This window comes from Acromyrmex echinatior, chromosome 4, assembly GCF_024713525.1.
Source record: "Acromyrmex echinatior isolate Ae372 chromosome 4, ASM2471352v2, whole genome shotgun sequence".
Classification (NCBI taxonomy): Eukaryota; Metazoa; Arthropoda; class Insecta; order Hymenoptera; family Formicidae; genus Acromyrmex; species Acromyrmex echinatior.
In genome coordinates, this window is record NC_141855.1 from 9,223,851 (window position 1) to 9,238,061 (window position 14,211).

General features: G+C 37.2%; 1 protein-coding gene across 4 annotated transcripts in view; it reads left to right on the forward strand.

The window, feature by feature from the left end:
• The window catches only part of LOC105152413 (uncharacterized), a 260,147-nt gene that overhangs the window by 230,423 nt on the left and 15,513 nt on the right, over positions 1–14,211 (forward strand). For 2 of the 4 annotated variants that reach the window (XM_011066693.2, XM_011066694.2), the window contains exon 8: positions 3,041–3,677. The exons of the other annotated variants lie outside the window; for them this stretch is intronic. In XM_011066693.2, the coding sequence (XP_011064995.1) occupies positions 3,041–3,179 (139 nt within the window). In that variant the 3' untranslated portion in view covers positions 3,180–3,677. Of the gene's footprint in view, positions 1–3,040; positions 3,678–14,211 lie in introns of those variants that run through there. 4 annotated transcript variants of the gene reach the window in all.

The window sequence follows — 14,211 nt, forward strand, 5'->3', positions numbered from 1 at the left end:
TTCTTAATTTTCTAAACGAAATTCTTGTAATTATCTTCATAACTGTTCTTTTAAGTTATATAAAAGTTCTAGTTACTAATAATGAACAAAGATATATACTAAAATGTATATAAATAATATAAATAATTTAATTAAAGTTTATAGGGGAATGTGTATTTTGAGACGACACACGAAATTGATATTCTGTTCATGTTCTTGAAAATGTGGGCATCACCGTGTTAAGCAGCCCGTCGTGCGCGAAATTTCATCTCGAACTCGGCGTGGCGAACGACGAAATGCGCCGACAAAATCCGAGGAAAGCGCATTATTCTTTTCCCCCCGACCTCGCGAGCGCGCGCGTCCAACTATTCTCAACCATAATTACGCGCATCCGCGACCCGTTCCGTTCGTTCGCACGCTTCGCGCGCGCACTTCCGCCGCCGACAATCTCTACCGCCCTTGCACGCGCGCGTTCACAAGTATAATTAACCCGGGCCAGCCCGTAATTCATCCCCCGTAATCCGTTTTTTTTTTTTTTAAATAACACGTAATATCTTCGCCGAGCCTCCCTTTCGGAATTATCGAGCCCTCCGTTCTTCCCCGCGCAAAGAGGACTCCGTTCCATCCCTGCGAGGCGAAAGATGCAGTGTCGAGATTGGCGAAGAAAAGAAGGATCGAGGGAGCCGGATTAAAACAATTACCGGCCGCAGAATGAGAAAAAGCGAAAGTTATGAAGCACCGATTACCCCTGCAAGTTTTCTCATCTACCATTTTCCTCCATCTTCGACCGGTTTGACTATCCGCAATATACACGTGAAGTTGCTTTAATCTACCCTCGTACGAATTGCCTCTGCCGACGCGTGAGCGCTCGCCCAACCCCCACTATCCTGAGGTCGCTTAGCGCGCAATATAACCGACCGCAATAACATAACTATGATATATACGCACAATTTGGAGTAATTCCGTTAAAACAGAATAATGTCGGTCCGAGAAGGAGGTTAGCGCCGGTGATGCTGGCTGGGAATAGAGGTTCGTTTCGCGTAGCTTCATAGGATACATGAACCTCTGCAATACAGAATCGTCTAGATACGCTATTACGAGAATTGCCAACTGAGATGCATACATTAAAATAAATTCCTAAGTAAAAAAAAAAGTACGATACATTTGAAAAAAATCGATATAAAGTTTTAACAAATTACTCATAACTTTAATACAATTAAATTCGGAATTTTTATGTATTATACACAAAATTCATAAATGTTTGTATTATGTATAATAAATTGCACTTATAATTTGCTAATTTTATTTACATGAGATAATAGATTATTTGTAATATTGATTGTAGATCACGGAAAATGTAATATTTATTTTGTAATCTTGATAAGATGTATCGGTAACACTAAAGCAAAATAATATTTTACTATGCTGTTCACGTAAATATAACAAGAGGATCAACAAGAAAATTGAATTCTCGAAATAAAACACCGTTACTAAAACCAATGACAACCGTTATGGTCGGTGCAGCTTGCACAATACTTGATGAACTGTTATTTCTGAAGTGTACTGTAAACACGCGGAGAAGTGGAGGCAGTTCGCCAATTGAAGTGCAGCCCTCAATTCACGAGAGCCGTATATGAGAACCGTATTTGACGCCTGTCTCTACAGTGGTCGCAAATCAACCATCAGATGCGCAATTCAATTTCCACCTTATATAAAAACATTATATACCCACGTAGTATTTATTATTTCATACATAACAAAATCTATATGAGATAAAATAAAATAAAAAATAAATTACATCGAGTTATCAATTTGTACTCAAGATTATATTGTTAGATTCTTATATGGTTTTTCCTTCTCATTATGGCTTTTCCTTCTTTCTTATTTGAAGTGATAGAATGAAGCTTTTTCGTAATTATATCTCCCTTACCTCCTCAGTACTTGTAGCACAGCCACGATCTAATTATTGACTGAGTTTATACTCATTACTCTTTTAAAATATTACTCAAACATTTATCTCTAAAATCCTTTTCATTTACAAACAGGAATATTCATCTAGTCGACCGTTCCAACCCCTTCGCAACCCCTTTCCGTTTGCCACGAATGCATTTGTATCGTGGATATTCGGACCACCGGTAGGTAATGTTCCGAATAGCTGGAAACAAATTAATAGCGCCGAATCGACACGTCGCGCTCGTTGTCGTTGATTGATGAGGGACCCGGCCGCGTTAAATAACAAATAACCACCGTTCGTTCGTAGCATTGCTACTGCGATGCATTCGGTGCAAGTCGTAAGCCGCGGCGGGTTTCGAGTATGGATTCACCTCTCTTCGTACGGCTAATGAGTTTGGAATCTGGGCTACTCGGCCGCGATTATCGATCACGTGTCAAACTGCCATTTCTAGATCGACGTGGGATTGCGAGACGTCAGTCGATGCGAGTTTCTAGGACTCTCAGTAGATCAAAGTCTGAAATTTTATTTATCTTTTATTGAAAAATATTGAAGTAAATAAAAACTACATTTGACACACACTATATCTTAAAAAATAACGAATAATAACGTCAGCAGTATCTACTAAAGATTTATTATAAAAAAGTATTTTTTTCCCGAAACTTCTGTTTGAAATTTTTAACTTTTTGAAATTTTTTTTTTATGTACCTATTCTTTAAGGTAAATATTTACTTTAAGGAAGAAGTATTTAAGAAATATATATAAGGAATGTTTCCTTTAAAAAAAAGTGCTGAACGAGGGCAAGAAATCTTTTCTACTTTTGCAAAATATGTAAAAAGTAGGTGTATGTAGGAAATTATAATTTTGCTGAAATTTTTTAACACTTTGTCTTTTTTTTGTTATCAAATTTGACAGTTTTTCAACACGCCATGACTGTGTCTCTGAAGAAGACATATCAGGAAGACAGATTTCCTGTTCGTTGCGGTGCGCTCATAGCGCAACATGCGCGTCTTATCCCTGTGTTCTGTGTTTCCACCATAAACCCACCACTGCCACGGTGGTGCCCGTAGTCGAGCGCCGTAATAATACGTAATATCTTTACTGTTTTAGGCAGCCGCTCGCGTTATTCGGATGCCGCGCGTGCCTCGGAAGTTTAATTTCGAATCGTATTATATCCGGTGCGCGCGCTACAGGCATGAGCCACGGAGCAAGAGAGAACCAAAATGGAAAGAGGAAGAGGAAGAGATAGAGGAAGGAGGAAGTGGAGATCTAAGAGGGTACAAAAGAGACGGAGACTCCAGGATAGAACAGCAAAAGGGAAGAGGGGAGGGGGGGGGCGAGGATTCTGAGGAGAAGAGGAAGAAGCGGGGAGGCTGGAGGATTTGCAGTCGGGCAAGCAGTCAGGCGAACAGCCAGCTAGTCGGCCAACCCCCTCGGAGCGCCGAGAAGCGCAAGGGTGAGCAAGAAGACGGATAGATCCTAGGATCGAAGGAAAGACAGAAGAAAGACGGAGAGAAAAGGGGAAAGAGGGAGAAAGGGAGAGGAACAGCCCAGACTGTACGGACCACGTCTGTGGAAATCGTTCACTGAGGAAGGCTGGATAGGGATAAGGGGAATCGGGGAAGGGTTGGCACGGTCGAAGAAGAGAAGGCTGAGATGAGGCCGCAACTGCGGCGGTACCATCGTGGTGCTGCACATCTCGGGAGGAGCGGGGGTTGAGTGCGAGCGTGAAGGGAAGCACTATGAGAGGTAGGTAGAGTAGGGCGGAATGGAGAAAGACACGGGGAAGAAGATGGCCGCGAGGGGGGAGGGTCTGGAAGTCGCTCGAGAAACTTGGGGAATCGCCGAGGTGTTCTCGGTTTTCACTTACAAGGGGCTGAATGTTGGCCGCGGCACGCTCGGGTGGACGGGAGTTTGCCAGTGGTTGGTTGAGAATTGGATTCTCAAGCGTTATCATCGCGGAACAACAACAATCTGACGATCCTACGACGCTCGTTTATGGGACTTTGAGGGTGGGTTGTAGAAGTGTTTGCGAATTGTCGCGCCGATACGAAGGATGCGCTCGCATTTGAGAAGGACGCACGCGCATCTCAGTCCGATGTAATATATCGATTTTTTTTAGCGGACCGAAAGCTTGAAAGATGTTTAGTTTCTTACTATATGTGTAGTAAATTTCATATTTCGATCATTCTACATAAAATGGAATGTTGATCACAACCTTCGGCTGGCAGCAGTTCGAAGTAAAGAATATAAAAGCATCTCTCTCTTTGAAACGAACAGAATCGCTTATATAATGTACGTTCGATGCATTATTGATTACATCTTATCAGGAAGAGAGAAAAGAGGATTCTTACTTTGCGATGTAAAAGAGAGCATGATATAAAATGATGCGGCGGAAACAATAAGAACGATCGAAAACGCGGAGGCTGGAATAATGCCGAAGTTCGCAGCGCGTATATAATAGAAAATAGACGAGGAGATCTCTTGCATGTCGAATCTAGCGACAACATTTTATTAATTATTATTAATGTCCGGACATCTCGTGACATGTCAGGAAAAACAATACGAGGTACGAGACGTTTATGATAGCGCAAGAAACGCCAGCGGGGTTTAATGCATGCACTCCTGCAGAAATGTTTAACGTAAGAGCGACAAGCAACGCGATTAATGACTATAGTTGAGAAGAGGATGCCGTTATTAGAGGAGTTTCTCTTGTACTTGTAACGACTGAAAACGATATTCCACTGTTGCGTGCTTTGACTGTCATGCGTGCTGAGACGACATCATGCAAAGACGTTATTAATAATTTGCCTTTGATAAGAGTAAAGTCTTGGTGTTTAGTAAAAACAGTTGACGCGATGAATCTTGAATATTATATATATGTAAACAAGTAAAAATTAATATTAAAAACATATTCATATGTACACTAATTGTACACAGACATTTTTTGTTTCTTTTTTAAAAACATTGTGTATTATTTATAGATATTATATTTATAATATAATAATAAATACAATATCTATATTATAAATAATATATTGATTAGTATAACATAATAAATTATAGAATTAACATATTAAATATTCTGTAAAAATTAAAGCTTATTACGTTATATATATGAAATTTCACCGGTGGATTAGTATTTTATGTTTCTCTTTTTATTTGTAAAAAACAATTCCTTTTTCAGAAATGAAAAATTTGATACAACCGGCAACAACAAATTTATTTTACTGTTAATTTACAATAAAAGAATGGGTAGTTATAATTGTTATTCCTGATAGTCAATATTATATTTACGCTCGTGTAAATTATTTTATTAAAATTTCGTATAATCAATAAAAAACAGTAATCGCTGTTTTGTTGCCGTTTTGTTTATTGAAAATAGTTAAAACGCTAAATAGTTTAAATAGTTTATTTGTATAGCAGGATTTACGAATTTGTGTGTAATTTACAAAATAGATTTATAATAAAATAAACATTTTTATAAATATATATATAAATGCTAAAGATTTTTTATGAATATATAACAGGATATATATATTCAAGAAAGGTTATAGCAGTCCGACACACATACAATGTGAAAGAACTCGCTGCACAACTACAGTAAATCTACGGAAGTCTCGCAAAATTATAACGAGAAAGATAACGGTCAACAGCGCGTTACAACGAATCTCCAACAAGAATGATAAATTGGGAGGTCGAAATCATAGTTTTATCCTAAGACAGGTTAATGTAAATGAAAGGACGCTTCGCGAACAACAGAGTTCATGGAATATATGAAAGAGGAAAGTAAGGAGTGGTTTCCTTTTGATTCACTTTGCACTACGAAATAATGAATCTAGTATCGGAAAAAGGATTTTCCTTGGCCGATGAAATTTCGACGATATTCGCAAACTTGAGAATATCAAAGCGGTTGTATCGTTAAACGATGAAATTTATTTTATGTTGTACATTTTAGTATATAATATTTACGATTTTCTTGGTAAAGTTAATGTTCATTGTTACAAGATAACTGCGTCGAATATCTTCATTTTCTACAGCGTCTTGCGGAAGGATTTCTGCAGACCGTATCGTAACATTTTCGCCCGACTTATGTCTTAATTAGCGCTCAGTTTCCGAGGTAGTGCGATTCCACTAAACGGCGGCGGTGCAGCCAATCGACTTCCAAAGGACTCAATAACGAAACCATACCAAACACCTCCCGCGCAACTTATCCAATCCCTTGAATTAGCGCAATAAAAGTGAAATATGGGATAAAAGGGCAGGGACGCTAATAGACAATTTGGAAAGTATTCTCGAGGATGACACGCGACAAGACGACATTTGAATAATCTCACGAAGAGAAAGGGAGAACGACAAAGGATAAGAGGACGAAGAGGCCGAGATAGAGGGAAATTGAGGGCGAGATGAGGGTGAAAAGGAGGGGGGAAACGCAATATGCCTCGACTGAAAATTGGGCGGCCGGGTTCACATCCCCGGATATGTCTAGCAGATAGTTTGTCCTTGACTGCTTAATTAATTTTACTCCCGCGCTCAGAAACGGACGGGGAATCGTGCTCTACGTACGTCTTGTTTGAAGACCCGACCCATAAATTTGTAGCCCGAGTGCTTCGTGCCGCTGACAACGTAAATTCCGGCTCTCGTGCAAAATTGCGAAATTTGACTTCCGCCCTGACTTCGTGACATGTCTTCGTTTGTACGAGACGCGACTTTGGACGACCGAATATTGAGATAATGCAGTGACCACTTTTTCAACACAAGCAGTGCACTTGGGATATAAATACGTATTACATTGTTACTTAGCAAATAGGCTAATTGCAAAAATAGTAATGCAAATTGATTTCCATGGATATTTTGATTGTTTTTGAAATTAAATTATTCTATTCGCTAAAAAATCACTTTTTTTCTTTGAAACGCTATACTACATATTCCGAAGATTTTTTCTCGTTGAATACTGTTAATGAAATTTGCATAGCATGTCAGGATTTTGAGTAAAATGAAGTAAAATGAGCAACAAATTTTTGGCCATTTCACCATATTTTATTTAAAATCCTGACGTGCTACGCAAATTCTTGCAACAGCATCATGTTCAGCGCAATAAAAATTTCGGAGTATGTATTATGGCACTCCGGAGAGAATTTGTTGAGTTCTGTTATAATCGGCTCGATTTGTCTCCAATCATTAATGTAGAAACCGAGGTGTTATTTAGAAGGAGTCATATCTAATGTAATACCTACACATAAAGATTTTTTAATATATAATCTTAATTTTTTATTATCTCAATTACTTTTCATAGACATCCATCTTAAAAATTAATATTATTCAATTTTTCTTAATTAGTCGCTTTATATAAAGAGATTTCGCAGGAAGAAAGGAAATAAGAAAGAAAGTATTATGGTCTTCTTGGAAGTTATATTAATGCAGACATAAATAGATAAAATGTTAGTAATATTTATAGAATTATCAGAGTATATTTTATTTTTGTAATAATTTTCCTTATAACGTTTGAATGATATCGACAGTCGCGTCGAAAATTGTGACGGCATAATTCATCTGAAGAAGCTAAAAGCTTTGCCAATAGCAATCAAATTCGATCAACGTTCTTATCAATTATAACTATATAAGTCATAGCATATTGTTTTTATTTTTGAATATATAACATAACACGACCAATAATTAATCATAATGTAATTGAAAATCTTGAACAAGATTTATAATCGTTCTATTCTGAGCATAAGTAATAAAATCAGACAAAAAGGACTATAATTCGATTTAAATCAATTTCGCGTAAAAATAAAAACTTTGCATATTTCGCTATACATATAATTCACATTTATCTTATTCTTATACGTTCAAGTTTTACATATTTATTTATAACATACAAAGTTGTACAAATATTTGCGGTTTTTTTGTTTCTATTTCTTCCAAAATTTCAGAAATTACTTATAAGTTGAATTATAAGTACTTGTACTTAAAGTTGGATACACTTAGAACTCATAAGGTAAATGTAGCAGTTAGTAGATATGAACCAATTGTTAGACAAAATGATAAAACATTTAAATATTAAGATTTTAATGATATATATGATTTTAAATAAATCATTACTAAATTTTTATAAACAACAAATTTATTTAAAATTGTACGTATCATTAAAAAATTTTGTATAACTTCGTCCAACGAATTGTCATGTCCACTAACTGTCCACTAGTTGATACATTTCCCTTATTTCTTGAAATAAATTCTTGCATGTGTGAGAAAGTAAGAAATGCATACATGTATTTATTACGGCGAGCAGAGAAGTAATCATGATTGTCATGAATAACGTGCCCAGAAATTACACAAAACCGCCGGCGAAATTGACTCGCGAATTAGATAATTGACGCGATAGTTAGTTAATTGTTAATATGATCGCGCGCTGCAGTACACCATACATCGTCTAGCGGTATGTTACTCGCGTGTTTACTCGCGTATTACATGCCGTCTGTCGTTACTTCGCTATTCTTGACAAAGTCTCGCGGAGGATTTACGAACTACCCTCTTAAAGCCTCTCTTGTCGAACGGCTCGTATTGTGAGCGTGGAGGTAGATGGGTAGAAATTATTTACACGCTTCCCCGTTGCACAATGGCTCACCCAATACCAGGTCAGAGTGCATTAACGGTTCGTTCGTTTAAAGCGACCGAGCCGAAACCAATATCGCGGAGAGCGCAACGCTTGCATGCCTGGTACCTATAGGGAAACCGGCGCTGTAAATCTTCCGATTTGCGCGCGAGAAAATTAAGAAGCTGTTAATCCGATGGAAACCCGGCACGCACCATCCGATCGATATACAGGGTGTAACGGAAATCGCGCTCGTTCTCTCAATTACGAATCCTGTGACAAGTTTTGCTGGCCCATTTTTTTTTTGCGGTGAAAAAAGTATTTTCGCAATTACTTAATGTTAAAGAATTATAAACTGTCGACGAATTTGGCCTCATCTCGTTGTGGGAACGATAAATATACTTTACAATTTAAGTACCCCAGCACAATTTCCCAAATGAAAATTCAGAATGGAATTCGTAAGATTTATGTTTTTAATCCCTTGCGAAATAATGTTCAATTTTCGCGTGAATATAACACGCGGTTTATTAAAGAACTAAATTTTTCTTTCTATAAGTAGATAACATATTAACCCAAATTATATTAATATTCGCAATTAAATTGTTATATAGCATTACATTAATACTCGCAATTAAATTATTACATAGCAGAAAAGTTGAATTACAAATGAACGGAAATAGTTTCGGATTATAAATTGATAGTGCAATAAAAGCGTTTTACGCAAAAACAGCAATTTGCAAAAAACCGCAGGCATTGTTGGACGATGACAAAAAAAGAAACGACAGAACAAAAAAGGCAAGCATTAAAGTCGTGCCTGGGTACGATAAATATCTGAAATTTCCACATTCGCGGCCAGTTCCCAGGGGAAGTTTCGAGCGATGTTCCGGCATCAATCGCTAAGCAGCAATAAATACGCTCCTTCCAATTTCCGTAAGGAATTCGCTTTCCGACTTTCGCGATGCTGGGCGCTCAGTACGCTACGACAGTACGGATTCATGGATTTCGGATATAGCGGGGGAGCGGCGAATAGCCGTTAACGCGAACTGTAAGAAGCCGAAGCGGGAGTACGAAACTCGGGAGCGCAGGAAGGCTCAAAGCGCCGGAACTCCTGGGTAAGTGTAGTTTCCGGTACCATTACCGGGACGTACCCGCTCCGTTACCCCCGTCTGTACGTTTCTTCTTCTCCTTCTTATTCTTCTCGTAAGTTCGTGACTGGTGCCTCGCAAATCTCGGTTGCTAGATCTTGCGCCAACATCAGCTTCGCTGCACGTTGCAGAATTTTTCTATTGATACAGTCTCTCGGACAAAACGGAGAGATCCGCCTGAAAGAAATGACACTTAGCCTTCTTCTTTAAAAGTATATCGTTATTTCTGTCTTTACTATTAAAAATCTCTTTTATCAATCCGATATTAGTCGCTCCAGGATATTGACATGCCGTACTAGTGTAGCTTCGCAAAATGCATTCCGTTATACGCAGTTATTACATATAATAATTGAGAGACGAAGGAGAAAAAAACAGGCACGATTTGTAGACGGATGAAGTGGCCCGAGAGGAACAAATTGCCTCAAACGAAATTAGATCGGGTCCGCGCTTTTATTAGAGAGTCGAAATAAAAATGAGGTACGTGCGGGGAAAAGGAAGTCGCGAGGCGCGTATACGTTCACCTCGGACCATCGATGCCGAGGCAACAAACAGTTTCTAGACTGTTTCGAACTGTACTCGATGGGGAATTTTGTTCCAGCAGCCTCCTCTCGCTTGCGTTGCTGCGTTCGGTCCAGCCGCACTTCATCTATCTAATCAACGACCTCGGGGGCTGGTTCCACTCTCTATTCGAGAGAGAGAGAGAGAGAGAGAGAGAGAGAAAGAGAGAGAGAGGCAGAGAAAAAGAAAGAAAGAGAGAGCAAAAGCCCAGCTGCTGCAATTTCGTTTCGCTTACATTCGCATTCGGGGCGTGTTCGATCGACATCGGCAACTGCGCTGCGGCCGCCAACACGCCACCGGAAACGAGATCATCTTATTACTTGAATATTCTTCGCGATACACCCGACGAATTTTCTACCCTTTTTATCGTTAGCGCATTTCCGACAAAGGAAGATCGGAGCGAAGAAAGTCTCGGAAGCATCTTCGAACGACGTTTGAGGAGAAAACCGCGAGAGAAATCTTCTCTTTCTAAATTTATATTTTTCTATTCCAAGCATAAACGATGAACACGCATTAATTACTAACAACTGAGAGAAATTATGTTTTATTATTTATATATATTTTTCTACAAATTATTATTATATTTTTATAAGGCGTTATTCTAATATTTTATTTTTATTAGGCAATTTTGTGCATTATATTCCGTAATTTTTTATAAAAAATATTAATATGTAAATTCGCAAACCTTGAAGCATTTAATTACATAATTTTTTTAATAAGATTTCCTATCTTTAGGAATCTTTTTAAAACACTCACACTTGTGGGACTATAATTATGTATAAGAGCAATCGGTGATAATTTTATTAATGCAAAATGTAATTAAATAATTGTGAATCACTTTATGCACACATCCTCTGATCTGCTTTCGTGTTAGCGCGAGATTCGAAATAGAGTATCGAGCATTACGGCATAAGACTTGCTAATGTTGAGCTGAAAGCTCGTTTCGGATTTGAGCGAAACTGAGCCAAAGGGGAGATACAGAGGGCAAGAATATCCGCCGCATACGTCCCGTGGCGCGGTAAGCTGCGGCCGTCGAAACGCGAAACGCGGCCTGGCCTGCACCCTTTCTCGAAAGGGCAGCCAGCCCTGAGTGGTTATGAGCCAGCAGTTCCCATGTCGGAGGAATGAGCTTCAAAGTCTTGTATCGTAACTTATTAGGCATCTCGCTATTCCTTTCAAATCGAATTCCTGAGGAATGCACTTGCATGTGCAATCGCCTTCAACACTCTTAGATGCGAATCGTCTCGTGAATATTTATTACAAAAATTCATTTCACGGATTTTTCACGGAAAGAATGATTTTGCTGAAGTATCTAAACATTTAGCTAGATACAGATTTGAAAATAATTCGAAATTATCAAAATAATTATGTAAAAATCTCAAGCTTTTAATAAGAAATATTGTAAAAAGTTTTAATATTTTAGCAACCAATTTGAGCGTCTTATATATAATTATTTTGATGGTCTAACAAAATGATTTTCAGATTTGTGTCTAGTTAAATTTTTAAATAAATTAACAAAATCATCCTGTCCGTATAGTTTCTCTCAAGCTATACTGAAATTAATTTGTACGCTATTTATTTTTCGATAGATTTGACTTTCCAGTCTACAACTAATTTATACTCGTATAACATAATATTTTTTATACATCTTTTTGTAAATACGGGTATAAAAATTTAAATGAAATAGAATATTTAATAAAAACCCTCAAAGAATACGAAGAATTATTTTCATAAAATGTAATAGGGAAAAATACGCGAAATGAGCACGTAAAAAACGGGCCGTGTATTTACAGGTTGGCAAAATATATACCCTTTAAAGCTCCCGGAATAATTGATATCCGCGAATCGCGCGAAACCCTTTTCAGGGATATAACTAATGTCCAGGTTGAGCGTTATAACACGAACGACCGAACACGAACTCAATTTGGAAACGTCCGTGCCCGAGCTTAATTGCTTAGGCGATCACTGAATAACACATGCGTTCCGTCGTTTGGCAACACAATCGTGAGGATTAGAGAGCTCGATACAACTCGCAGAAACGACACAGAAATTAGCCTGGTGCTCCTCTTAAAACTTGTCGATAATGACACTTTGGAAAATTAACGTTTCGCTTACGACAGCGATATTTGTGAGCGTAGTAAATACGCGCAATATGAGCATATCGCGAAGTATTAAACATGATCTGTGTGAAGCTTTGCGAAACAATGTGTCTAGTAACTACGGTATATCAGAGGATCAACGACCACAGGGGATGCAAGCGTGTGTAAATTTCGGGATCTGTAAATTTAAGCGTAAGTAGAGTTCGCAACTCCTATGAATCAAAGAATCTCAGGTTTTAAGTGCTCGCAAATTCGTTTCTGTGAATCAGTTATAAATTTACGGATGTGAAACTTCGAGATTTCCACATATGTAGTGATGATATGTAATCTTGAGAAGCTATGTATCTATATAAATACCGTGAATTCAAAGATTTACGAATTTCAGAACTCGTGTTGAGTTCAAGTTTCTGAATTTGTAAATTTGGAGAGTAGAGCATGTAGAGAGCGTGTAGATTGTGTAGAGATCTCGGGAGAATCCCAGAACTTGTAAATCCAAAGTCTGTATATCTGAAATTTGATTTGAAGTTTCCATTCAAATATAGAAAAAATTTGAAGAACATGTCATTTACAAATCGAAATATCTGCGAATTTAAAAACTTAAGGCGTGTTCTGATTCTCACCTGGATGCTCCTCGAATGTCACGTCATCTTTATTTAACATTCAATAAACAACAAGGATGACATGACATCCGGGGAGCACCCAGATGAGAATCCGAACATGCCATATACATTAAATAATATCATTAAAAATTAAATGCCTCAATGAAACTACTGTAATATTACAAATTAAATTAAATTGACTAGCAATTTTTAATAATTTTTGATGCTCAATCAGGCATTATATTAGAAAGATATTAACGTACTGATGAAAATTGTAAACAAATTTTATTACGAAAAATATTACCTCTGCTGGGAGTCGAACCTGGGGTCTCTTATATTCCGTACGAGCATCCTAAGCTTTTAGAGTAACAAGTCTCGGTAGTCTAAAGGCTTAGGACGCGCATATGAAATACAAGGCCAAGGTAATATTTTTCGCAATAAAATTTATTTACAGTTTTCAGCATATTAACATCTTTCTAATATAATGTCTGATAGAGCATTAAAAATTATTAAAAATTGCTAGACAATTTAATTTAATTTGTGATATTATTATACTAGTTTAATTGCGTTTATAAATTCGGAAAATCAATTTGGCGCGCGATTCAAATGACTACAAATATGGATGTACATATATAGTAATATATATGCATGTACATATATAGTATAAGTATCCATATAATAGGTATCTATATAATTCACAATGAATAATTTAAAGCATTAAAGATCCAGTTTCGATCAATATAAATATTTCATTCCTAGTCATGTTAGGTACATATACGGTCTAAAAATAAGATGCTTAAAAAATATCACCATTCTCCAGACAAATTTACGGATTTATTGAAATAAACGTCTCAATAAAGTTATAGCATTTTTAGAATTTTAACATAATCAAATAAAGTTTCGATTTTTCATGGATCTGCAAATATCTTTTCAGTATTCACATGAATAGAATATAAAGCATATGAATAGAAACAGAAATCATACGAACAAAAATCTAAAAATATTATTCATCAAAAATATTATTCATCCAAGACATTCAAAAATTTTTGAAGTCTTTCATTAAAAAATTCTAAAGGATGATTCTAAATCTGCCAATTACCAAAATATTTGAATTCGACGTTATCTATAACACGAGACTCCGAATGAGATTTTAACGCGAATATATTATACATATCTATGCAATTTTCGATGAATCGTATATTATTCCCGCAACGTCCGCGGAAAGCGATATTCCTAAGCTCACTTTAGTATCGTCGCTGTCTCCGGGGGAATTGCTCGCGTT